Raw genomic sequence first — 24,885 nt, forward strand, 5'->3', positions numbered from 1 at the left:
TAGGTCCGGCCCAGCCCGACGGGCTAAAGCCTGGCCCAAGCCCGGCCCAAGCCTGTTTATGGGCGGGCCGGGCCACGGGCCTAAATTTAGGCCCGGCCCGTAGGCCCGCCCCTTTAAAAAAAACTACAAAAATAATATACTTTATTTATATATATATATATAACTAACTCAATTAATAAATATAAAAAAAATGTAGTTCAGTTGGTTATAACCTTGACGTTTAAACATGAGAGTCCCCTCTCCCTTTCCTTGGCTTTTTTGAAAGCCATTTTGGCTTATTTCAAAAAGCCCGTCGGCCCGTTAGCCCGCGGGCTCATAGGCCGGGCCGCGAGCCTAGCATTTTAGCATGGCTCGGCCTGGCCTGGCCCGTTGACTAGTCAACGGGCCCATAGGCCCGACCCGAGCTAGGCCGCGGGCCTCCTATTTACGGCCCAGCCCGACCCGCCCGTTGGAGACCCCTATGCTCTATAAATACCTTGTAACATGCCTTGCAAGCTAAACATGCCAACAAATTGGGCCTAGAGACATGACCTAAGTGAAAGTTTTATAAGCTTTTTTTTTATTTTATTGGACTGGGCTTAGTGGCTTGAACCAAATATGAGGTTATAATTAGTTTAAGTTTTAAAAGTATTGGGCATGGAATGGGCTTGATGGATAATGGGCCTCTTAATAACAAGTATTTGTAGAATAGAAAAAAAAAAGTTTGGTCGGTTTGTTAAAAATCGGATGATTTGTTAAAAATCAAATGGTTTGAACGGTTTAATGTTGGTTTGACCACGAAACGGTTCATTGAGATGGACCGAACTAGAAAGTTCACCGGTCAACGATTTGACCGATCGAACCGGTTGGTCTAATCCGATTTTTAAAACAATGGTTTTTATTCTTAAAAACAAAAAATATATATATGTGTGTGTGTGTGTGTGTTTGGTTGAGTTAATAAAAAATATTTTTTTAAAACAAACAAAACAAAAAACATGTTTGAAAGTTAGGTTTTTTTGTTTTGTTTTTATTTTAAATTTAATGTTTTCTTCATAACTCTTCTCTATTTATAGAAAAAGATATAAATAAAGAAAAATTCAACAAAAAATAATAATAAGAGGGTGATGGATTTGAATGGGAAATCAAATTACATTTTTAGTTTTTATTTTATTTTAAATTTTGATTATATATTTTTTATTTTAATTATAATAAATAAGAAGTTGAAATATTTTAATAATAAAGGGCTAAATATAATACTAAATGAGGATTAATGATAAGATAATCCATTTCAATAAATGGTTAAATTTTTTAATAATAAAAAAAAGAAATAAAAGGTTATAAGGATATATTTATTTGAAATTTTATTAACTATTTGCCTTTTTTTATCTCCTATTTTCTACTAAATTTTATCCCTCTAACATTGTTTCCAATTATTCTAATTTTTAAAATAAAAATAATAAATTTGTTTTAAACAAAAAATAATTTGATAATTAAATTAATCTATATATATAAAGCCTTTTCAACATGTTTATTTCTTTATTTTTTTTTAAATTATATCTTATTTGATTAACTTAATATTTTAAAGATAAAAAAATTATATCCATTTTTCAATTAATTTTTATAATTTTAAAAATTTTAAAATTGTATCCATTTTTAATATAAAAATTATTTTTTAATCATTTTTAATTTTCCTTTTTTCAAAAAACAATTAAAAAAAAAAACATTTTCAAACCCACCCTTTACCCTAATTTTCCATCTCACCTTCTTCTTCTTCTTAAGATGTTCCGTCTCTTTTTTCACGATATCTCTCTCTCGTTCCACATAATCCACACTTCTCTCTTCCTCTTTCATCTCAACACCTCCATTAAATTGTTAATTTATAAATAATAGAAAGTGAGGCGTGGTTATGTAATTTGATTAAAAACAAACTTAAAACCTAACCTCAAGTTTGAAATTTCAACCCAAGCTTAATTTGGTCATATTTTCGAGTAAGTTTTACAAGTTACTTGAGTTCACTATGTTAGAACATTAAGTCTTGTTTGTATATTGACAATTTTGTTCCTTTTAATCTTTGATTATAAAAGTCTTTTCAAATAGTGACTTGCCCTTGTGAAGATCAAGAGTTGTTGTTCGTCCAACCAGGAAGTCATAGGTATGTCTTAAAAGGTTTGGTTTGTGACAAGTTAGACTCTTATGAGGTATAAAGAGGATTGATAATTGTTTTGAACTTAAAATTTTTTTTATCAAGTTTTTTGGAAAAATAGGGGATGCTTAAGCGAGAAGCAACGCTCAAGCACTAGACCACTCAAGCGTTCCACACCACTTGAGTGCCTGAAGCACTTGAGCCACCTAAGTGAGCTCGAGATTTTTTCACACAAATCTGATTTATAAGTCTTCTAAAACCAAACATCTTTGAGATTTATTCTTATAAAACTCTTATTATAACCCCTCGAGGGTTAGAGATGATTAGAAAGAGATCATATAAATATTAGAGAGATTTCAAAAGAGTCTCCTAAAGAGAAAACCTAATGTGTTACACCATTTTCGATCTCTCGTTCAAGGATTCGATCTTTGAATCTTGGGTTAAAGACCTTCATCCCTTCAATGAGATTGAAGTGTATTCACTCAAGAAATTAGAGGTTGCTATGTCGTGGGCATGGATCAAGTTATAGGTATTGGGGAGTAAGTCTTTAGGGTAAAATGACCAAACAAATTTATGTAACTTGATCTCATATAGTGGATTTAGATAAGCATTATTATACCTCACAGTTTTTTATCTCCATAGTTAATGTGAAAGTTTGCCACATAAAAATCCTTGTGCCTAATTGTTCATATCTTTTGATTATTTTATTTGAATTTCCTACAATATAAAGCATTGATATACCTTGACTACTCAAGATAAATATTGGGTATCATGTTTAATCCTAATTTTTTAAAATACACTCATTCACACCCCACCCCCCCCCCCCCCCCCCCTCCTCTCGGTGTTACTCTACTAGACTTAGAGGCTTTTTCAAACTAAATAATTATCTTTTTATACTCATATACTTCATATTCATCACAACATCACTTACATGGTGAATTAATCAAATATATAGAACTAAGTGAGTTAAATATGTTACTAAACAATATAAAACTTTCAATTTTTTTTTAATTAATGTATCATATCTAAAATTATAGTCATACTACCTCAATATATGTATAAAAATATAATATTCTATGTGTAAGATTGAACATGAATTGAGCTCAAATTAGTTAAGCCTTAATTAAGCTCAACCCAATATTAAATTGGGTTATACTATGTCCATCATGAAACCCTAATTCAAGGTTTGGTAAATAATAGATTATAAACCATAATCTTGGTTTGGTAACTAGTCTATTGTCATTTACAATCAATTACAAGTTTGAATTTGTATCTATTATTTGAATTAGGCATACACATTCCAAAAGACCGACCCATGAAAAAATTTATTCAATGCTAGAATTCAAGTCTCTCTCTCTTAATTTTGTGATGCAAACATGGCTTTGAAAATTTGATAGATTTTTATTTGAAGATTTATTTTCCTTTTTGAATATTTCATCACTTACATTCATGATCCATTGAGTCTAAAAGTCACCAAAATTGAAAACAAAAAATTCATCAATAATTAAAATTGAATCATAAAAATTACTAAAAAATCATTATAACCTATTAGTGATTTTACAATCTAAATTAGGTAACCCTAACAATTTTTACATAAAATTTTCAAAAAATAAAAAATAAAAGTGAAAGAATCATTACATCCCATCCCCTATTAAACATGACAGCTAATAGTATCAGTCAAAACAAGTTTTCTGACTATAATGTTATAAATTGAGATTCGAATTGATAGGTCTCAATAATCTAAGTTTTAACATAGGCTTATGTTCTTTGAAGTTTGATCGAATTGATCAATTATGTACTTTTCGAAAATGTACAACAATAATTATTTGACATTTGTTTGTTAGCGATTATAATAAATTTAAGAACCTCCGATCCATGTGTATCCAAAAGTACCACAAAAATACTATAAAAGACTAGAAAATATATCATTTTGGATTTTGTAACCAGTTAAAAAAATTGTAACTCAATTTTAAAAGGTTTCATAACCATCATAATTTAAATTTTTCTAAATATTTTAACTTAATAAGAGTAGAACTTCAAAATGTTCAAAATTACTAGATAACTTACTTCCAAACTATTTTATTGTTTTTAATTTTTATAACTCAAACAAATCCTTAAAAAAGAAAAAGAAGAAATAAAATTGAAGAAATGACATCCCAAATTAAAACACTAAAAAATGATAAAATTTGATAAATGTTTCCTTTCAACTATTTCCTTTAATCTCCTTTTGCATTTCTCATTTACTTTTAGGATACCCTCTTCATTGAGAAAGTCACCAAAAATCACCACCACCAAGAAATTCATCAAATGGCCCAAAATCACACCAAGTCAAAAATGGTAAATAGGCCCTAACCCATTGGTGATTTTGTGATCGAAGTTGGGGATGGCACCCACAAATTTTATTTCAAAATTCAAATTTTTTTTAAAATTTAAAAATAGTGAGAAAAAAGTTATTTAATTAAAAGAGTTGTTAAGAATCCAAAATTTGAAATTCCTCCCTTTATACTTTTTTTTATCAAATATACCCTTATATTTTTTTTTATAAAAAATTATATGTAAATATTTAAAATGGAAAAAGACATTTTATGTCCAAAATAGATTATTTTTATTAAGTAAAAATACGGGAAGGATTACATCCACAAATTTAAGATTATCCTTTTAATTACTTGATTAAAAAAAAACAACACGGCTCACCGACTACGAAGCCTGCCACCTGCTAACACCTGTAGAAGTGAGCCCCACTCACCCAATAACCGGCCCCTTCTTTTACTGGCAATAGCCGGTTTCTGTGTTCAACACGTGTATCTCTCGTCTTTTATCATAAATTCACTGCATAGCAGTAGCTTCCAAAGGCAGAAAGTGAGGTGGGTTGTGCAGAGAAAGAAACAATGGAGCGTGATGATGATCAGTTTCATGGATATCGCAGAAAGATCCCAGAAAACTCATCCACCTCTGGTAAAATGTGTAGAAATGCTTCTCTTTTTCTCGGGGTTTCTGCGAGTTTTTTCTGTGTTGAAAATGGTGGATTAATTTTTTACATGCAATTCCTGATCTTTCTTCCGATCTCTGGTTTCAGTTTTCTGGACTATGATTTCATGTGTAGACTGTTATCTTTCATTTTTCCGTTGGTGATTCAAGTCTGTTTCCTCTCTGGCATGCAAGCCTGTCTTTTTCAGTACTGCTCTCTAATGGGAAAATGATCTTCACTCAAGCGGTTTTCGAAATCAATGCTTGTCCGATTTATACACTGAGCTTGTTTCTCAGATCTTTTTCACTGTTTTCCAATGTTTTAATCATCGGACGTGTCGAAGACAAACATATATGTTTTAGTTGTGCAGTTCATCTCTGTAATAGTTTCGGCGGGAGGAGTTTTTTCATTTCCAAGTATAAAAGAAGAATTTTGAGATTTTTTGTTTTTTTTTCAATTTTCTTTTGTGCCTTTTTCACATTTTCTCAGCGGTTCTTCTAAAAAAATTTTGAATTGAGAAAAAGCTAGGGAAGAGATTCGTCACGGGACAATTGAGGACAACCAGGACATGACCATAACACGTGGCCATGAATGACGTCTGCCCTCAACATTATGCCCTTTATTTTTGTTCTCCATTTTCGCATGGGGAGGGGTTCGTATAGTCTAGTCACGTAAGTGTAAGATGTGTACAAAACGTATCTTGAACCATATGCTTCTGGTTTCAGCTCTGAATCCTGGCGCCACCTCTTCTAATCCCATCGAAACCACCGCCGGCGTGGGTCAGAAGCAGCTGCCCATGGAGCAGTACATGCCCATAGCAAACCTGACGCGCGTCATGCGCCGTGTCCTACCTGCTCATGCTAAGATCTCCGACGATGCCAAGGAGACCGTCCAGGAATGTGTCTCCGAGTTCATCAGCTTCATAACTAGCGAGGCTAATGACAGGTGCCACCATGAGCTGCGGAAAACCATCACCGCTGAGGATGTCATCGCCGCCATGAGCAAACTGGGATTTGACGACTACATTGACCCTCTCACTCTCTACCTTCACCGCTATCGCGAGTCGGAAAACGAACGTGACCGTATGCCTCTGAGGCGTGGTAGGGAGTATGGTTCGCTGGGGGCCGCAGCAAATTATGGGCCACCGCCACCGCCATGGACGACATTGCACATTGGGAGCCAACAGGGGCTGTATGACGCTGCACCCATAGTTACACGCGACTACTTCAAGGAAGGGTCGAGTGCTGGCGGCAGCACCTCTTCTCGCCTTCCTCCTGAGTACAAGTAAACAGATCCGGCCATCTCCAGCATTTCTCAAGAGTTTCATGCCAAGTCCTTAGTAATGAAGAAGCGTACAGTGTTCTATCAACTACAATACTGTCTTTTACTTTCCAAATATTATACATGCATAATTTAAAATTTAAGTTTATCGTATTTATTTTGTTGCCCATATTTTTATATATGATTTTTTACCCACATTCATTTTATTATTTTTATGAGAAATTGTTTGCTACAATGTTAGGAATTTTATTCTGTCAGAGTCTATACTTGACCTCATGAATTTTCTTACCATAAACTAGTTGTAAATACCCAATCTCTGGATTCCAATTTTAATTTTTCTCTGCATAAGAAATTTTTATCTTTAAGGAAGAGATTTTATTCCAAAATATTTCTTCATTTCTTTTAGGTTATGTTTGGTTCTAAAAAAGTTTGGAAAAATATGCAAGGAAAAGTAGAAGAAAATAAAAAATATATTTAAAGTCCATAAATTATTTCGATATATTACTTCAAACATTTTTCATTTATTTAACTCTTCTATATAAGGATTAAATAATTTTAAAATATAATAAAAAATTAATAATTTTAATTATATTTGATTTTATTTCATATTTTTCATAGTAAAACCAAACATTAGAAAATAATTTTCCTTAACATTTTTTTCTTTTCCTAATACTTTTCGGAAACCAAACATAACCTTAATCTCTTTTATTCATGTATCAGAATAGAAAAACGTCCTCAATAAAATCATAGCAAGGATTATCTTGTTTTGGAAGTCTAGAACTTGGACTTTTGTTTGTCAGACAACTAGTATCTTAGTTTGCAATCTTGATCAAGAGTTTGAATCAAATTTGTGCATCATTTTGGGAAAGTGGTATACTTGTGTAAAGTCTCATGTTTAAAAAGTTGGAGAAATTAGAAATCTTGTCTATTAGATTAAAGAGGAAAATATTTGTTTCTTGGGATGTTTGTGAAAGGAAAAGGCCTATGGGGACACTTGGATGGTTCCATTCAAAGGCCTCAAGATGATATTGATAGAGTGAAAGTAGCACAATGGGATTCAAATGATGCAAAAATGATTTCTTCGAACATGAGTTCAATAGATGCTTTTATTATTCTTAATTTTCTATCTTTTCATTATTCTAAGGATATGTGGGATTATTTAAACAAAACTTTATCACCAAGAAAACTCTACTAGCCATTTTCAACTTGAATTAGAGTTATTTGGATAATGTCAAGGCAACTTAATTGTCTATACAAAATTATTGTTCTAGATTTATGAATCCATGAGTTGAACACAAAGAATTGATTTATGCTATTATTCCTCATGAGGGTTTATCAACTTTGCAAAAAGTGTATGAAGTTTCTCAAAGAAATTAGTTTCTAATGAAATTGAGATGTGAATTTGAACCTATTCATGCTCATATGATATTTAGAATTCCCCTTCCATCTTGGATGTATGTTTTGCTAAGCTTCTTCATGAAGAATAATGATATGTCACTTAAAGTGTCATTGAGCAAAATCATAATCAGGTGTCTAATCCTTTGGAGATAGCTTATGCAACTCAGGTTAAGTTAAAGGATATGAATAGAGTTCAATGTTATAGCTATGAAGAGTTCGGCATACCACTAAGCAATGTAAGAGCAAATTTTGTAACTACTATAAGAAGTTTGGACATGTACTTGCTTACTTCTAACATTGACCTCAAAATTGAACATCTTAAGCATTATATCTTGTCAACCCAACTCTAATATCATAACTTAGTTCCACTAGTCTCACTGTTGAGGTTGTGCAACAAATGGTACATTCAACACTCTCTACTCTCGGTATTTTAGGTAAACATGCTTCTTCATCTCTTTGTCACATTGACTCTGGTGCTTCCAACCATATGAGCTCTTGATTAACACCTCTTGTTAATGTGAAACCCTACTTGGGAAATCTAAGAATTCAAATTGCTAATGTCTTTCATGTACCACATTTGACTTCTAGCCTTAAATTTGTTGATCAATTAGTTGATGATATATATATTATAGTTTTTTTGGGTAAAGCCTCAAGTATTTAGCACCATCAATATTCCTACCTCTACTATTAAGGCTCTTCAACAACCATCTTGGCATGCTGCTATGAAAGATGATTTTCAAGCCTTACAGAGAAATATTACTTGGTCCTTGGTCACATTACCACATGGTAGAAAGTCCATAGGTTGCCAATGGGTCTTCAAAATAAAGGATAAACATGATGGAATAGTTAAACATTACAAGGCTAGGTTAGTGGCCAAAGGATATCACCAAATGGTTGGTTTCCATTTTATAGAAACCTTTAGCTCAATAGTTAAACCAACTATTATTCGAACAGTTCTAACTATTACTTTGTCTCCTACATTGTCTCCTACATGGTCCATATATCAATTGGACATTAATAATAATTTTCTCAATGGGGTACTTTATGAAAAGGTCTTTATGGATCAGCCTCCTGAATTCAAAGATCCAAAGTGTCCTCATGTTGTTCGTAAGTTACACAAGGTGTTTTATGGTCTTAAACAAGCACCATGTGTTTGGTTTGAGAAATTAACTATTGTCTTACATTCTTTTGGATTCATTTAAGCAAATTCTAACCAATTTTTATTCATTCGAGCTACATTTCATCATCTTACCTATGTTCTTGTTTATGTTGATGACATGTTGGTCACTAGAAGTGATCACTTGGTTCTGGATCAACATATTACCAACTTGAATTTTGAATTTGCTTTGAAGGACCTTGAACCCATCAACTATTTTTTGGGCATTCAGACAAAAGAAACCAGTGAAGGGCTACATCTATCTCAAACCAAGTATATCATCGATCTCCTATGCTGAGCTAAAATGCAATATGCTAAACCATTGACTACTCTTATGACAAGAAGCCCAAAACTTTCAGCATATGGTAATGATCCTGTTCAAGATCCACGACTTTATTGAAGTGTAGTTGGTGCACTACAATATGCAACCATAACTAGGTCGGAGATTGCCTATAGTGTTGTCAATTGATGCAAAACCCTATGGAAGTTCAGTGGACGGTAGTTAAGAGGATATCAAAGTGATACCTTGGGTTTTGGCCTGCACTTAAAGAAATCCAATAACTTGAATGTGATAGGCTTTTGTGATGCTGATTGTGCATCAAACTCTAATGATAGGAGATCAACTTCGACATATTGTGTCTACCTAGGTCCTAACTTGATTTCTTGGCACTCTAAGAAACAACAAACGATATCAAGATCTAGTATAGAGGTAGAGGTAGAGTATAGGAGTACTTTAGCCAATATAGTAGCAGAAGTCACATGGATTCTAACTTAAGGTGACTAGTGACTAAGTTGCAAACTCCAATAATTTGGAGTGATAATCTGAGTATAGTCCAACTTGCAACAAATCCAATCAAACATTCACGCACTAAACACATGGAGACAGACTTATACTTTGTGAGAGATGTTATTATTCTCTTAGTATATAAACTCCTATTCTTCCTAAAATTTCTTTCTTGTGATTCTTAAACACTATCCAACTTTTTTTTTTTTTTGTTTTTCATTTTACATTTCTGATAATTTATCTTCACTTTTCATGTCCACTCCAAAAGGTGAATGGAAATAGCAAAAACAAACAAATTCATCGTGACATAATCACACCAAATCACGTACGAAGAGCAAAAATAGTCATAAAACAACGCTCATATTGCAATCTACACTGAGGTGACACGCAAAAGTTTGATTTCAAAATTTCAAAATTACATCGCATAGCCTTTCCATCATCAAATCAGCCACCTGCTAACACCGGTAGAACTGAGTTCTACCACCCGAGAACGGACCCTTATATTACTGGCAATAGCCGGTTTCTAGGTTCAATACGTGGAGCCCCTCGCCTTTCCCATAAATTCACTGCAATGCAGTAGCTTCCAAAGGCAGTAGAGGAGTCAGTTTTAGAGCGAGAAAGTGAGGCGTGGTTTTCAGAGAAAGAAACAATGGAGACTGATGGTGATCAGTTTCATGTCTACCGCAGAAAGTTCCCACCAAACTCATCCAACTCTGGTAAAATGTGTAGAAATGCTTCTCTTTTTTCTTGGAATACTTTTGATGAGTTCTTTCTGTGTTGAAAATGGTCGATTTTTGATCTTTCTTCCGATCTCTGGTTTCATTTTTTTGGAGTTTGATTTCATGGGGGTTTTTCTGAATATGTTTGGCTGGTCATTTCATTTTTCTCTGGGTGATTCAAGTCCGTTTTCATTTGCATGCAACCCTTTTTTTTGCCCACTGTTTTCTCAAGAGAAAACGACAAATTCTCCCGGTTTTCAAAATTGCTTCTCCCCTAATTGTTTATCGATGTGTGGTTCAAGAGGCGTACAAAATTTTTCAGGGTTTATTATTCGTGGGAGAGAGGTTGAATATTTTCCAGTATTTTCTTTTCTTTTCTTTTCTTTTCTTTTCTTTCCTTCCCACGTTTCCTCAGCTACTTCTGAAATTTTTTGAAACGGAGGAAAATACTAATCATGAAGAGATTCATCACACGACTGGTGAAAAAACAATATGCGCGTGAGCATCAGCTTGAGCCTCTACATCTATCTGCTTGTATTTTTTTCTTTTTTTATTTTTGTTCTTATCTCCCATTTTTGCATGCGTAGATGTTCTGATTCTCACCTACGTGTAAGGCTCAAATATTCTACGTGGCACCCAATCACTAAAACACCCTCATGACGAAGTATGTTTAATCATATGCTTCTGGTTTCAGCTCTCACTTTGGGTTCCCGCTCCTCCAACCCCATCAACACCATGGCCGGCGAGGGCCAACAGCAGGGTCGGCGAGAGCAGGAGCATTATATGCCCATGGCACATTTGACACGCGTCATGCGTCGTGTCCTCCCTGCCCATGCTCAGATCTCCGACCAGGCAAAGGAAAGCATCCAGGAATGCGTTTGCGAGTTCATTAGCTTCATAACTAGTGAGGCTAATGACAGGAGCCACCATGAGCTGCGGAAAACCATCACCGGTGAGGACATCATAGCTGCCATGGGGAAGCTTGGGTTTGACGACTACATTGAGCCCCTCACTCTGTACCTACATCGCTACCGCCAGGCAGAGAATGAGCGTGACGGCCGTCTGCCTCTTGGGGGTGCCATGGACTATGGTTCCCTTGGTGCCACACTGAGTTATGGGCCACCACTCCCGCCGCCGCCGCCCCAGACTTTGAACATGGGGAACCAAGAGGGGTTGCAAGATGCTGCTGCTATAGTTACTCATAACTACTTCGAGGAAGAGGCGGGTGGTGCCGGCGGTAGCACCTCTTCTAGGTACCCTCGCGAAGACAAGTAATGTTGGGTTTGATTGTTCCAAGTGTGTGGCTTTTCAGGCTTTGAGAGACGAAAAATGAAGGAGGGTTTTTTTTTTTCTTTTTCTTTTTCTTTTTTCTGGGTTGGGCTCTGTACTTCTTCTTCATCTCAGTTTGTTTCTCATTTGCATTTCATAATAATGACTGGTTTCAGATAAGCATGAAGACTTCTATTCTCTAATTCTATCTGTAACTTTCTCAACACTAGGAACCAATTTGGCAGATTGTGATTCAAAAGCAGATTTTACTTGTAGGAGGAAAAAACTTTTTAAAAAAGAAAAGAAAAAAAGAAAAAGAAAAAAAAAGTTTATAACATTGTTCATTAATTATTTTCTGAAAATAATTTTTAATAACAAAATGGAATAGAGCACAGAGAATAAGAAAAAGTTCGTTATACCATTTTTATAAAAATAAATAAAAATGAAAATACCAAGAAATAAAAAAATAATTTTAAAAAACATAAAAAATTTAATCACCATCTTTTTTTTTTTTCATTTTCTCTCCACCAATTAACACTGAAAATTTTGAATATAATTTTTTTCTAAATTTCACATTTTTTTAAATTTTCTTTAAATAATTATTTAAGATTTTTTATTTGCTAAATATCTTTCAAAGCGGATTTACTAATTTTTAAAAATAATTTCAAACTCATAAGTCCATCCAATTAAAATTAAAAGCTCAAAACTCAAAACTAGTCTAATTCATATTAAAAAATCATAAACTAATTAATAGTAATTACTTTATTACTTAAGTTAACTTTAAGTTAAATTATATTTACATTTTCGATTTAAAACTTATTACTTAATTATTACTTTAAGTATTAATGTTATTTAATAAAATTAACTTAGAATTTATTTTAAAAATTATCAAATTGACATATTTATCCTCATAAATTATAATTAGGGCAAATGAAATCAAATAACAATAAATGTCGTAGAGCAGCAAAAGAGATCATATGTAGCAAAAGAGATCATGAAGGTAACTAAAACAAATTGTAATAAAAATGTAAAATGATGATATGAACTTAAGAATAAATTAATTATTTTTACTTATTACTTAAAATTGTTTTTTTATTTTAAGTTATATTATTAAGTTATTAATTCACTTTAAACTATTAAAGAGGTTTACCTAACACCCACTAAAACTCATCCTAAATGACTTAAATTGCTAATTTCCTTTTTACACATAATTATATATTTTTAATATTTTTTACTAGGTAAATAAACTTCATATAGTAGAGAACTGAACCAATTTGATTCATTAATGAGTATAATAATTTTAAAATAATTTACAATTAAATACTAATCCTATTAATATTATAAATTTATGGACAAAGGTTGGTTTAGAATGATTCTTTGTTTTTCTTCTAAGTAGACTCTAATTTTATGAATTTTTTTATTATACAAATAGACTATAAATAAAAAAAAAAGATTTAATACGTTGGATTCATTAAGCTTATTAATTTTAAAAAATAATTTAAAACTAAAAAAATATCTCAATCACTATTAGAAATTCACAAACTAAAACTGTAATAAAATGACCTAATTGTTTCTCTTACACATAATTACATTTTTTTTATAATTTTTCTTACTAGAGAAATGGACTTCAAATTAAGTGAAATTTATGTGTTAGATTTATTAATAAGTTTAATAATTTAAAAAAAAAATTAAATCAATACTAGAAAATAATAGGTCAAAACTAGTATTAAATGAGTCATAAGTGTATTATTTCCTTGCATACGTTTTTCTTAATTTTCTCACGACTGGGAGTTAATACTTTAAATTCTTTAATAAATCTAATAATTTTTAAGAATAATTTGGGATTTAAAAAATTGACCTAATTAATTATAAATTTATTTCAAACTAATCCAAAATACTTTATCTATAATTGAATATGAAATATTTACATATAATGAAAACTTGGTTTACTTACATGTTAAAAAAAATTAAACTTTGCTTATTTCTAAAGTTATTTTCAATAAATTATTATTAATCATTATTATTTTTAAATTATTATTATTCATTTTTAGTTAAAAATTTAAATATGTCTTTATGGAATATGCTAATATCTATATTTTATAATATATACCAAATATTAGTATATATTATTATAATATTATAATTTAATTATAAAAATATAATTTTTATAATATTACTACTCATATTTTACTAAAAATTGTTTATTATTTCATTTTTCTCTAATTAGAAATACTATTTTTTATTTTCAATAAAATTTGAATTAAATTTAATTAAAATAATATAAATTGATTTTACATATTTTTTTACAAAATCAAAATAGAAAAATTATTTTTACAAATAACTAAAAAAATTTGTTTTAAACAAGTTTTTTGTTTTGTGTTCCTTGAAAAGTGATTTTAAAGATATTTTTTTAATACCTTTACTTTTAAAAAAATATAGCAAAACATATTTTTCTTTAATTTAAAAACAATTAAAAAAAAATCAAATGTCCCATTATGATTCGAAATGCATGATACTCATTTAGAACTCATAAAATTTTGAGCCTTTTAAGTTGTTTATGACTTTATTTTCAAAATAGTGACCAATGGCAATGTGTCATATATTAGGCTACTGAATTTGCCATAAACTCTCTTGTAGATCTTGGGAGTTTTTTTTTTTTTTTTAACGGTTTTGGTTTTGTTTCTTTTCCACTATAAAACTCTCTTAGTTGTAGGCCTTGGAAGGTTTTTTTTTAGTTTTGACAATTTTTTTGGAAGAGAACAACGGTTTTGGTTTGTTTCCTTTCCTTTATACTTAATACATTATTTTTAGTTTCTTTTGATTCAATATATGATTTCTTACTTTATTATGGATTATAAATGTGACATCCCTATGAGAAACTAAAAAGTCAACCTAAGATTTGAAACATGAAAACCTCAGGGTTAGAAACTTAGATGAACAATGGATAGATAATTATAAATGTGACATCACCCCATGAGAAACTAAAAAGTCAACCTAAGGTTTGAAACATGAAAGCCAAAGGGTTAGACACTTAGCAAAACAATGGGTAATTAATTGTAACATTGAAATTAATGAATGGTTAAGTTGCAATTTATGAATCTTTGGTCTTATTCATGTTGTATTAGGGAATGATACAATAGATTATTTACCTAACCTAGTAATTCATGGTAACTCTTGATCACTAATTATACCCAAGACAAGGCTACAAAGAGTGAAAAGGGTTAAAAAGTCAAAACTTGAACCAACAATTAATCTCATTAACTGGATGGGTTTTAGGAATCTATTTTAAAAAAGAAAAATCAAGTGTTGGTTTCAATTCTAAATTATAGATCTCAAAGCCCTAAAATCACCCTCTTAAAAAACCTTTATCCTCTTTGATTTCTATACCTAAAGTTAGATTGTGGAAAACCCTAGACTTTGAATCATTTGAATTAAAAATCAATATTTGCACCATTATTAATTTAGTTTTCTTTTATGTAATTCTATTCCATAAAAATCAAATTCACATATTGTTTTTACCTTTGGATTTAAGTAAAAGCAATTCATTTGACCTAGTATTAACAATTTCCATAAGTCAATCCAATAATACCTAGAATACTACAAAATCTAAAGTAACTCTTCTCCAATTGTTTTTTGAGCCAAAGTTACTATGTAATTAGGCTTAAGTTTGGAGCAATAGAGAAAGTTGGTCAAGTTGGTGATTACTTTGAGTTACAAAAGAGTGAGACCCTCAAGCAGTAATATATATTTTATTTAAACTCTTAAACAAAAGACAAGCATCACCTTTCTATGCATATAGAATGGCTTGGGTTGGTTATCAGAGTGGGACCTTGAGGTACATATGCCAATGTGCATGGGTTGCATAATGAACAAGACCTATGGAGATGCATATGATATATGTTACCAGTTGTACATGCAATATATTCTAGCTACTATATTGTAAATACTCTTAATTTTGAGAGGTCATCAAGCTAATGTTTGGATTAGTAATCACTTTGTCCTAAAAGAGTGAGACCGGCCTTTAAGCAGTCACAAATCCTGATCATTGACTTGGGTGATTATTTGATTCAATATGTACAAGATGGTTGTTCAATACAAACACCATGATATCCCCTACCAAGGATAATTATATCCTTTTGAGTAATCCTAATTAAGGAGATCTAGAATGATCAAATTGAATCTGTAGTCATGATAATTCTATTAAATTGGAAATTGACATTTTGTCCTATAGATAAAGAAATATCAAATGATTATAAAGAAGGTACATTTGTAACTTAATGGAATAAAGACATAATTTAATTGGTAGATAACAATTTTCAATTAAATCATGGATATCGGTTTTTGGGGAGCCAACGCAAGCAATAGTAGGTCATAGGCCAAGCAAATTAATCTATTAATTACTTTAAATAATTTACATACAATATTGGAATGTTATTAATCTTTTATAATAGAGTGAAGATCAATCATGGGATTATGTTTGACTAATTCCCTAGGAGTCAATCATTTTATGGGTTCTAGATCCCCACTCGAGCTACGAACTATATATGCACATATGATTACTTGAAAATTGGAAGACTAGGGTACATCAAGTAGTCTTAGTATACTATGAGGAGGGTTAGGTGAGACAAGGGTCATTAAAGACAGGATGGTCTTTTCATGCCTTTCTCTTAGGATGTCCAATAGGGTCATTAAAGGCACATGTCACATGCCTTTCTCTTAAGCTGCACTAATCCAATAGGATCAAGGTGGAAGGAAACAAGATTTTAAAGCTCTCTACATCATTTTTTTAAAGTTCAAAGACACAATTTTTACCATTGCTTGTTATGGGATGACTATATGAATGCTTTGGTTGCATGGATGCCCTTTAGCTTTGCCTTGAAGGTAAAATATCAAATTAGATGGTTTCTCCCGCAATATCATTTCTATTCCAACTGATAATACTTCATCGACCAAGCCACGCATACCAATTAATTAATTTCGTTTGTTACAAATTGTTGATATAAATACATATTATTATTAATTTCAAGTTTCATGTTATCACTCCTATAAATTTTATTTCATTCATGAAATTATTTTTTTTAAGAGATTTTAAGTAAAAAGATTTTAGAAACGTGTCTTTAACAATTCTCTAAAAAATGAATTTTATATATAAAATCCATATTTAGGAATACTACTAAACAAAATTTGAAACCAATGATGATTTATTGTATTTATATTAAATCACGAATAATGTGAATGAAATTAATCTTTATTATATACACAATATAGTTGAAAATGTTTTATTTAAATACTAAAATAGTATTTGTTTTTTAACTTAATACTCAATCAATTCATTTTTTAAATTAAGAAAAAAATCATATTGATAAATAAATTAAAAATTAGGAAAAACAATTAAAAAAATCGATTAAAATGAAAAAACAAATTACATTTTGTATTAAGTAAAAAATAAAAAATAAACACCATCTAAGTTTTATTAAACTTATCAAATTAACTGGATTCAAAAGGAATAATACTAATAATAATGTACATATGCTCTTTGGTTTTCTTTTTCTTCTTTTTTTTTTTAATAATATATATATATATATATATATATATATATAAATACACGCTTTTGTTGTATTTTTCTTTTAAAATTTTGTTCACCATTTTAATTTGCAGGTAGAAGTATTACCTGCAAGGTTCAAATTTTCTACTTGGGCACCAAATTACTATACACTCTTTTACATTTATGTCTAAACAGTAAACTAGGAGTGAACCTAGGCCATTTCAGTCATGGATTTGAAAAAACATCATGAAAAAAATTCCATCTAATTATGTGACATGAAATGCTTCTCCACAAAACCCTATGGGAGCCAGCAGCAAGAGAATCATATGCTCATAGCAAACGTGTAACTCGTCATGCGTCTAGAACACCATCCAAGAATGGTAAAATTGAAGAAAACCATTTTTCGCATTAATTGGAATGTTTGGTTATCGTAAAACACGGTTTATTACATGATGAGCCTCGAAAGGTAGAAAAAATGAAAATCTAAAACTACCTTGCTAAATAGAAATGCTTCGTATTGTGATAATTTATTGTTTGGTTTTAGAAATACAAATGTGGAACTAGCTTTGTAATTTCCAAATTGAAGTTCAAGGCCATTACCTTTCTGATGAGTTGGAGTAAAGATGATGTCGTTTGATATAATCAATCACTCTATCTTCCATCAGATATTTCACTGACAACTGCCTTGAAATGCATTCCCTGAAGCACAACAAATAACAGAAGAAAACCCCATTCAAATCGTTGAATCCTCAGATAAAATAGTATCTGTCCATTTGTAGATAAACAAGAATTGTTTACCTTACTCTCGTCGAGCTGATCTGGTTTGGCACAAGATCATCCACAACTATGATGTTTCCCTGCAAGAGGATAGGTAGAAAATCGAATCTTCATCAAGCTCCTCTCAGTTGGCCCCTGAGTTTAAAATCTCAAAACCATTTTGAAATTACAAAATATTGAAAGTTAGACCATCCTGGCCCCCTTTGAGATATGTATTTGTTGGCCAATCAAGAATACTATGGTGCCACCCATATTCTAAAGCTTGGCAAATTTTCAAACCAACACACCAGAAAAATAAATAACAAGTCAACAAATTCTAGTTACCTTATTTTCATTCAAGATATTGTTATCAGATATAATTTTCTCAACATCTTGCCCTTCTCGGCGAATGCACACCACACCATAGTCTCTACAGATAGCCATTACCTGGAAAAAGAATTATATGCATTTAGGTCAAATACATATCCTTACATACAAGATCTTTCTTAGAGAAAACATGGGAAAGGAAGACTTAGAGCCCGTTTGGTAGTGATTTTAGGAAACACTTCCAATATTTTTAACACTTGAAAAATTCTATCATTCAAGTATTAGAAAGATTATAAACGTTTTCTAGAATTACTACCAAACGCACTCTTAAAATGGTAAAATCATTTCAAGTGTTTTCCTTTTCTTCACTTATTCCAAGAACTCAACACAGGCAAGTTGAAAGGTTCTTGATATAGTCACACTGAGTGCATAATCAGCTCATATATATGTATATATAACAATAAATGGACTTCTCAGAAAATTTTCTTCACAACATGAATATTGGTGAATATAAGTAACTGAAATATAAACTTTAAATCAATCTTGTCCAATATATTTTGAGATACTATCTATCCTATATTACATCAAAAAACTGAAATTTATCCAGTACTAATGATGTGATAATAGGCAAGATGGTTTAGAATTTTGGAAACTGACTACAGTATTACCATACCATGCTAAGGTGGCAAATTACTTGGCAATAGGAGAGTGACACTGAAATATTCCAATGCATTACATTAAATTGACTCATGACACAAAAATATACCTGCTCAGTAATCCAAAATCCAGGAATGCCAAAAGACTCGAGCAGATCAGAACCACAGACAAGCATGACCTTGAGAGATTCTTCAATAAGCAAGAGAAGATTAAGTGCACTTCCACTAAATGAAAAATAAATGAATAATGATAAAACACATCAAGATATGGAATTGAGGGCTCTAATAGAAACATGTTATGATGATGAGACAAAAATCTTGGAAAAAGAAAAAATTTTAGTATTGGTAATGACAAAATATTACTTTGAAGCTGGGATCAGATTTCCATATGTTAGCAATAATAGTTTGGTATTCAAGGTAGAAAATAGAAAGGTTGGAGGGCCTCAACCATAAATTAGAAAAAAGAGCTTAATGAGTTATGAGTACAATAACATACAAACACACACAAAGGAAGGCCAGAAAACTAAGGGTCTGTTTGCAAACTATTTTCAAAAACAATATATGTTCTCCAGAACAAAAAACAAGGAAACACGTTTGCAACTAAAAAACAAAAAACAGTTTTTTATTTTTAAAATCAAAAATCGGTTTTCTATTCTTAAAAACAAAAAACAGAGTATTTTCAAATAACATCTTTCAATTGTTTTTCACTTGTTTTCTAATGATTGTTTTAAAAAATAATCATACAACTATGGAGAATAATTAAAAATAAAACATTACACAAAAGTTATTTTTAAAACATATTTAAAATATATCAAGTTCCTAATTAGAGATTTGTTCAACAAAACATTAGAGAACAATTTTCAAAAACTGTTTTTCAAAATTGTTTTCAAAAAAAGTTACTGAATAAACCCTAAGTATTCACAGAAAACCCAAAAAAAAAATTTAATTTTTAACAACAGAATCCCTTCATCCAAACCCCCTCTTAGTATCCACATCCAAATTTTGATCAGCCAGTGATAAATCATTCCTAACTAACTCCAAAACAATCAACTAATAATATGAATGCATGAGAGTTACATAGCTCATTTTTCTCAAAATGCAAAGAAAAAAAAAAGTCTCATTCTTACCTCTGGGTATAAGTCCATTCTCACACAAAGAACACTTAATTCTAGATAAGACCGTCAATGTACGTTGGAAGGTACTCTGATTTGCCTGAAAAAAAGGGTCAGAACTTCCACATCTATTCAGAATCAGCATGAAGAAATGAGATATTAAAAGATATTATCTAGCACAATAGAGTCTAGATGCCCACAATGGACAGTGGACATAACATAAAAAAATCAATTTTTCAGTGACCACAGTTAAAATCTCCACGGTGAGGGTGGATATTGTGGCTTTCTTCAAAGCATTGTGAAAGTTGGTACTTGTTAGCTAAGGGCCTTGTGTGTTGATAACAAGAAGTCTTGATAATGTTGGAAACAAATACATACAACTCCTTAATTTCAAGTTCACTAAAAACAAGCTGAGTGGAGTGAATTAATGCATTAAAGAGCCACCAATAAAGGCATACCAAGTGCTAAACTATATAACTGCAAAAAACCTGGGCTACCTTCAATGATCCCAGTAACCAAAGCTAAAAATAGTATAAGAGGCAAAGCCAACCCTCATCTATAAGAGAATTTCTTAGAATTGAAATTGGGATGAGAACATGGCATTGTAGGAATTCCTCAACATGAAGATAGAGAGGGAAAAAGAGAGAGAGAGAGAGAGACCTCCCAAGGATCCACCATTATGAATTCAGAACTTTTGCAGGCAAGATCACACATCTGAATACGATGTTCAGCAGATATCAGGCCCTGTAGAAAGACAACAACTTCACCTAACAATTTGATGCATGAAACAAAGACATAAAGTGATATCTCATGAAATTACATAGCTACAACTACTTCATTCAGACAGAATGATGTTCCATTAGCACCGAATTAGCAACTAAAACCTTAGCCCCCAAACAATCCCTTCTCAACCCTACCCACCACAGCAGCACAAGCAAGTATAAGTGAATTCAACTGAGAGTACTGTTTTATTTGATAAGATCAAAGGAGTTAGGACCATGATAACTATTCTATAATGCAATGTAAACTGAGAATTACAATCATGATGTTGTTTAGACCATCCCGTGATATATTAGAAAGAAATTTACCCATAGTTTCCCAATATGAACTATATATTTAAAAAAGAATACATACCCTTTTCTTGTATGCATCATTCACTGGTGACATATAACCCCCAATAACACAATAACCTTCTGACCTCAATGCATCTCTTGCTAGCTCTGAGCATTAAAATAAAATTGATCAAATACACATTAGGTGTTCTTGTCCATGACTTTCAAGGAAAACTTTATAAACAATTTTAGATAGATATGAATAACACCCAAACCCTTAACAAAGAGGGAACAATTCGCATAGAAGTATCAGTAAGACAAATAACAGAAGACACATCTTGTTTCTAGAATTCACAAGATTTCAATGACATTCTAACATAAACTTGGAAATTAACAATTAAAATGAGGAAATAATGAGCCCATGTGACAGCTTACCAAACATGCGTAAATGCATATTAGTAGGAGGATTGAAACTTCCAGTTGCTACTAGAGCTACATACATCTTCTCCCTACTTTAAATAGGGAATGAGAGAGACAGTTAGAATTTCAAGAAATAAAGTACATTTCCAGGAATGAAAACAGTTAAATGTCAAATAAAAGTATCTATGCTTTCAAAATCTTATGGAGTCCGTGTATACTGCATAGCAATTCCTTTAAGACATGTGAGATGGCTAATTTATCAGAAAGGCCAAAACCTAGGTGCCTATATAATTGAAGATTAGTGAGTTTTTCAGCTCAAAAACAATCATGTTTAATATTTATTAATTATATAAGTGTGTTTACTTTTGGAGATAATTCTAAAATGATTTTCAGAAAGACCAAACAAGTGCAATAGAATAATTAAACCATTTGGTGTTCTAGTGACATCTAACATCGTATACCAAGGCACCCATCTTCAGACCACCATAGAATCACCTTGGAGCAATTAGCTTAAAAGCAAAAGCAGCAAAAGAAAATTAAGCAATGAAGGAGATTTACTTGGTAGTCTCCAGAGATCTGTCTTCATCTATGGATTCCAAAGATAATTTTTCCAATGGCAGCGGAATATCCATGGTATCTGAGGTCATAAAAAGTTTATCGATACTGCATATATTATGGGTTAACAAACATAAAATTAGCACCAAAAAAGAGGAGGCGCGCCCTCCCTATACAGGCAGTATACTCTTTCATTTTCTTTAATATTTTCCAATCACCAAACAGAGTAAAAAAATTTTAAAAATAATAAAAAAGTTTTTTTTTTCTAAAACCATTTTATCTCCCTTTCTTTCATTTATTCCCGAGAACCAAACAGATTGTGTGAACAAAGCTCAAACTTTATCCAATAAATGGCCAATTTTGAAGCATGTGCTCAACAACTACAAACAAAAATGAATACACAGATAAGAGAATCCAAAACTTCGGTTTGGATCCTAAGAAAAAACAAGGGAATGACAGTGCTCATAGAACATCTTCTTTTCTCTCCTTTTCATTTCCATCCGAGCACCAGATGGAATAAGAATTTCCGTCAAAACGGTAGTTCCGAAAAAATCGCTTCTTTCTTTAAACCATTTTCTTTTTCTCTCTCCTTCATTCCCGATTACCAAATAGAGTGAAAAACTTCCTTCTTCGGAAATTTCTCCAAAAGGCACTGAGAAACTCGAGATTAGAGTTGATTCGAAAAAATTTTAAATTAAAAAAAATGAATATGAATAAGTTTCAATTAGAAAGAAAAAAATATGAAATCAAATTAAAATAGAATTGCTATAAATTAGGAAAATGATCGTACCAGAGAGAGAAACCATACTCTTTCTTCAATTCGTCAAAGAACCATATGTCGAAACGCGACCTTTTTTAAAATGTGCCGTTCGCTTTACTCTAGGAGTAGAGAACACTGCAATTTGAACAAAAATAAATGAGTAAACGCTAATAAAAAAAAAACTACTATAATTAACTATGTTTTTATTATTTAATAAATAAATATACATTATTATTTTTGGAGCTTATATGGCTTCAAATTTCCTAAAAGTTTAAAATATTTATTTGAAAATATTTTTAAAAAATTCAAGAAATAAATAAAAAAAAATTATTAATTTTATTTAACTAAAATTTATTAGAAACAATATTTTTAAACTTTTTTAAAAAAACTAAAATAATGATCATTCAAACTATATTTATAAGTCTTATCAAATTAAAAATAAAAATTACACTTCAATCACAATTTTCTAAAAAAAATATATTAAAGTTATATATAAAAGTAAAGATATTCATACAAAGGGGTAGACCCCAATTTGATGATACATGCATAGTTAGAAAATATCTAAATTTTAAATTTAAAAATAAAAACTTAAAATTTAAATTTAAATAATTATTTGTATTTTGAAATAAATCTATCTTTATCTATAATTCTATATAAATAAATAAAATTATTAAAAAATAATTTTTAAAAAAAGATTACATGGAATTTTATTAATGTTGCCCTATTTGTATAGGAAAAAAAACGGAAATAAAAAGATTAGCCAACTAAGAAAATGTTCGTTTTGATGATACCAACCTCAATTCGTCGTTTGGTTGTGGAGAAAGTGCAGGAAAATAAAAAGAAACGAAATAAAAGAGAAACAATACACCCACCCCACTCAACTGACCAATTGACTTTACTGAACATTTTTCCCAACCTTTCCCCGAAATCAAGAAACAAAACACACACAATTCTCCCCCTAAAGCTTCTCATCGTGCTCTTGCTCGGTCCAGCTCTCTCTGGACGGTGATGGTGTAAGGCTTCCGGATCTTCTTATTTGGATCCTTCGACGAAGAAGACACAGCAGCAGAAGCAGTAGTAGACGGCAGAGACCCGGTGATTCTCAAACCAGTCGAGACGAGGCTCTGAATCCATGTGCATTTATAACTTCTATACATGTAGAAATAAGCAAGGATAGAAATGTCGAAAAAATTCGGCGATATTTCGGAGAACTATCGCTTATCGACCGGCTCCTAACAATATTCGTCACCAATTATCGGTCGACGAAATTTCGGTGATTTTTCGAAAATATCGCCGATATTTAGGTATTTATCGGTATTTTTACCGATTTTTCGAGAAATTCCCAATATTTCCTACCAGTCCAGCCCGCGCACAGGATACAAAATCTGTCCAATTTTTTTTTAAAAAAAAAAACATACGATGCTGTTTGGTAATCTGATCATGATTTGCAGGCAAAGGTTGTGTTTTTCAGCCTGGCTCAAAAATCGTGGATTTAGGGTTCGTGAAATTTAAATCGAATGGCTCAAAGGCAAAGAGACCCCTAGAACAGATCCAGAAAACACAGGGAGCAAAAATAAAGCAAGGTTTTTGGTTTTGCTTGGGGGTTTTGCATGGATTTTCTCGGAAATCAAACGAGGATGAATTTTCCCGGAAATCGAATGGGGTATGGATTTTCTAGGGAATCAAACGGGGGTTGCAAAAAAAAAAAAAAATAACATGATTAGATTAGTACCTGCGAGGATTGAGAGTAGAAGAGGAAAATAGGGCCTTTTTAGGGATTCTCTCCAGCCTGGAGAGCAACTTCAGAAAAGGGCTTCTTGATGCCCAAGTGAGTGAAGTGGGTGGCACTTTTGATTTTTAGATACGGTAGAGATAAAAAAAATAAATAAATAAATAAGGAAAGAAATAATGAGAACAATTTTCCTCTCTCAGTATAAATAATTATTAATTATCAATTTTTATTTTGATTAAATCACAACATGGATTGAAATTTCGGTTTAAAATT

At 31.5% G+C, this 24,885-nt stretch overlaps 3 protein-coding genes across 17 annotated transcripts; 2 read left to right on the top strand and 1 right to left on the bottom strand.

Moving 5' to 3' along the window:
• The first annotated feature begins 4,992 nt into the window (after nucleotides 1-4,992).
• LOC100256650 (nuclear transcription factor Y subunit B-1) lies at nucleotides 4,993-6,561 on the top strand. Its single transcript, XM_002265846.4, has 2 exons — nucleotides 4,993-5,077; nucleotides 5,816-6,561. Exons 1-2 carry the CDS (start codon nucleotides 5,011-5,013, stop codon nucleotides 6,376-6,378), a joined length of 630 nt encoding a protein of 209 aa, XP_002265882.1. The 5' UTR covers nucleotides 4,993-5,010; the 3' UTR covers nucleotides 6,379-6,561.
• A 3,723-nt stretch (nucleotides 6,562-10,284) lies between these two features.
• LOC100251442 (uncharacterized) lies at nucleotides 10,285-11,900 on the top strand. The gene is made up of 2 exons (XM_002268446.4): nucleotides 10,285-10,425; nucleotides 11,123-11,900. The coding sequence occupies exons 1-2, from the start codon at nucleotides 10,359-10,361 to the stop codon at nucleotides 11,701-11,703; spliced, it is 648 nt and encodes a 215-aa protein (XP_002268482.1). The 5' UTR covers nucleotides 10,285-10,358; the 3' UTR covers nucleotides 11,704-11,900.
• A 5,728-nt stretch (nucleotides 11,901-17,628) lies between these two features.
• On the bottom strand, nucleotides 17,629-24,738 carry LOC100251521 (nicotinamide/nicotinic acid mononucleotide adenylyltransferase). Of its 15 annotated transcripts, none has more exons than XM_059735290.1 (12): nucleotides 24,613-24,735; nucleotides 23,676-24,029; nucleotides 22,911-23,015; nucleotides 22,124-22,202; nucleotides 21,581-21,657; nucleotides 21,228-21,313; nucleotides 20,754-20,837; nucleotides 20,109-20,193; nucleotides 19,092-19,171; nucleotides 18,344-18,445; nucleotides 18,041-18,099; nucleotides 17,629-17,941 (listed from the first exon to the last, which is right to left on the bottom strand). In XM_059735290.1, the coding sequence occupies exons 3-12, from the start codon at nucleotides 22,924-22,926 to the stop codon at nucleotides 17,839-17,841; spliced, it is 771 nt and encodes a 256-aa protein (XP_059591273.1). In that variant the 5' UTR covers nucleotides 22,927-23,015; nucleotides 23,676-24,029; nucleotides 24,613-24,735; the 3' UTR covers nucleotides 17,629-17,838. The 15 variants fall into 15 exon arrangements, with proteins under 15 accessions (XP_059591273.1, XP_059591276.1, XP_059591274.1 ...); XM_059735293.1 differs by having other exon boundaries at nucleotides 21,581-21,654; nucleotides 23,676-24,004; nucleotides 24,613-24,732; XM_059735291.1 differs by having other exon boundaries at nucleotides 23,676-24,004; nucleotides 24,613-24,731.
• Nucleotides 24,739-24,885: the final 147 nt, after the last annotated feature.

The sequence above is a fragment of the Vitis vinifera genome, chromosome 19, assembly GCF_030704535.1.
Source record: "Vitis vinifera cultivar Pinot Noir 40024 chromosome 19, ASM3070453v1".
NCBI classification, from domain to species: Eukaryota; Viridiplantae; Streptophyta; class Magnoliopsida; order Vitales; family Vitaceae; genus Vitis; species Vitis vinifera.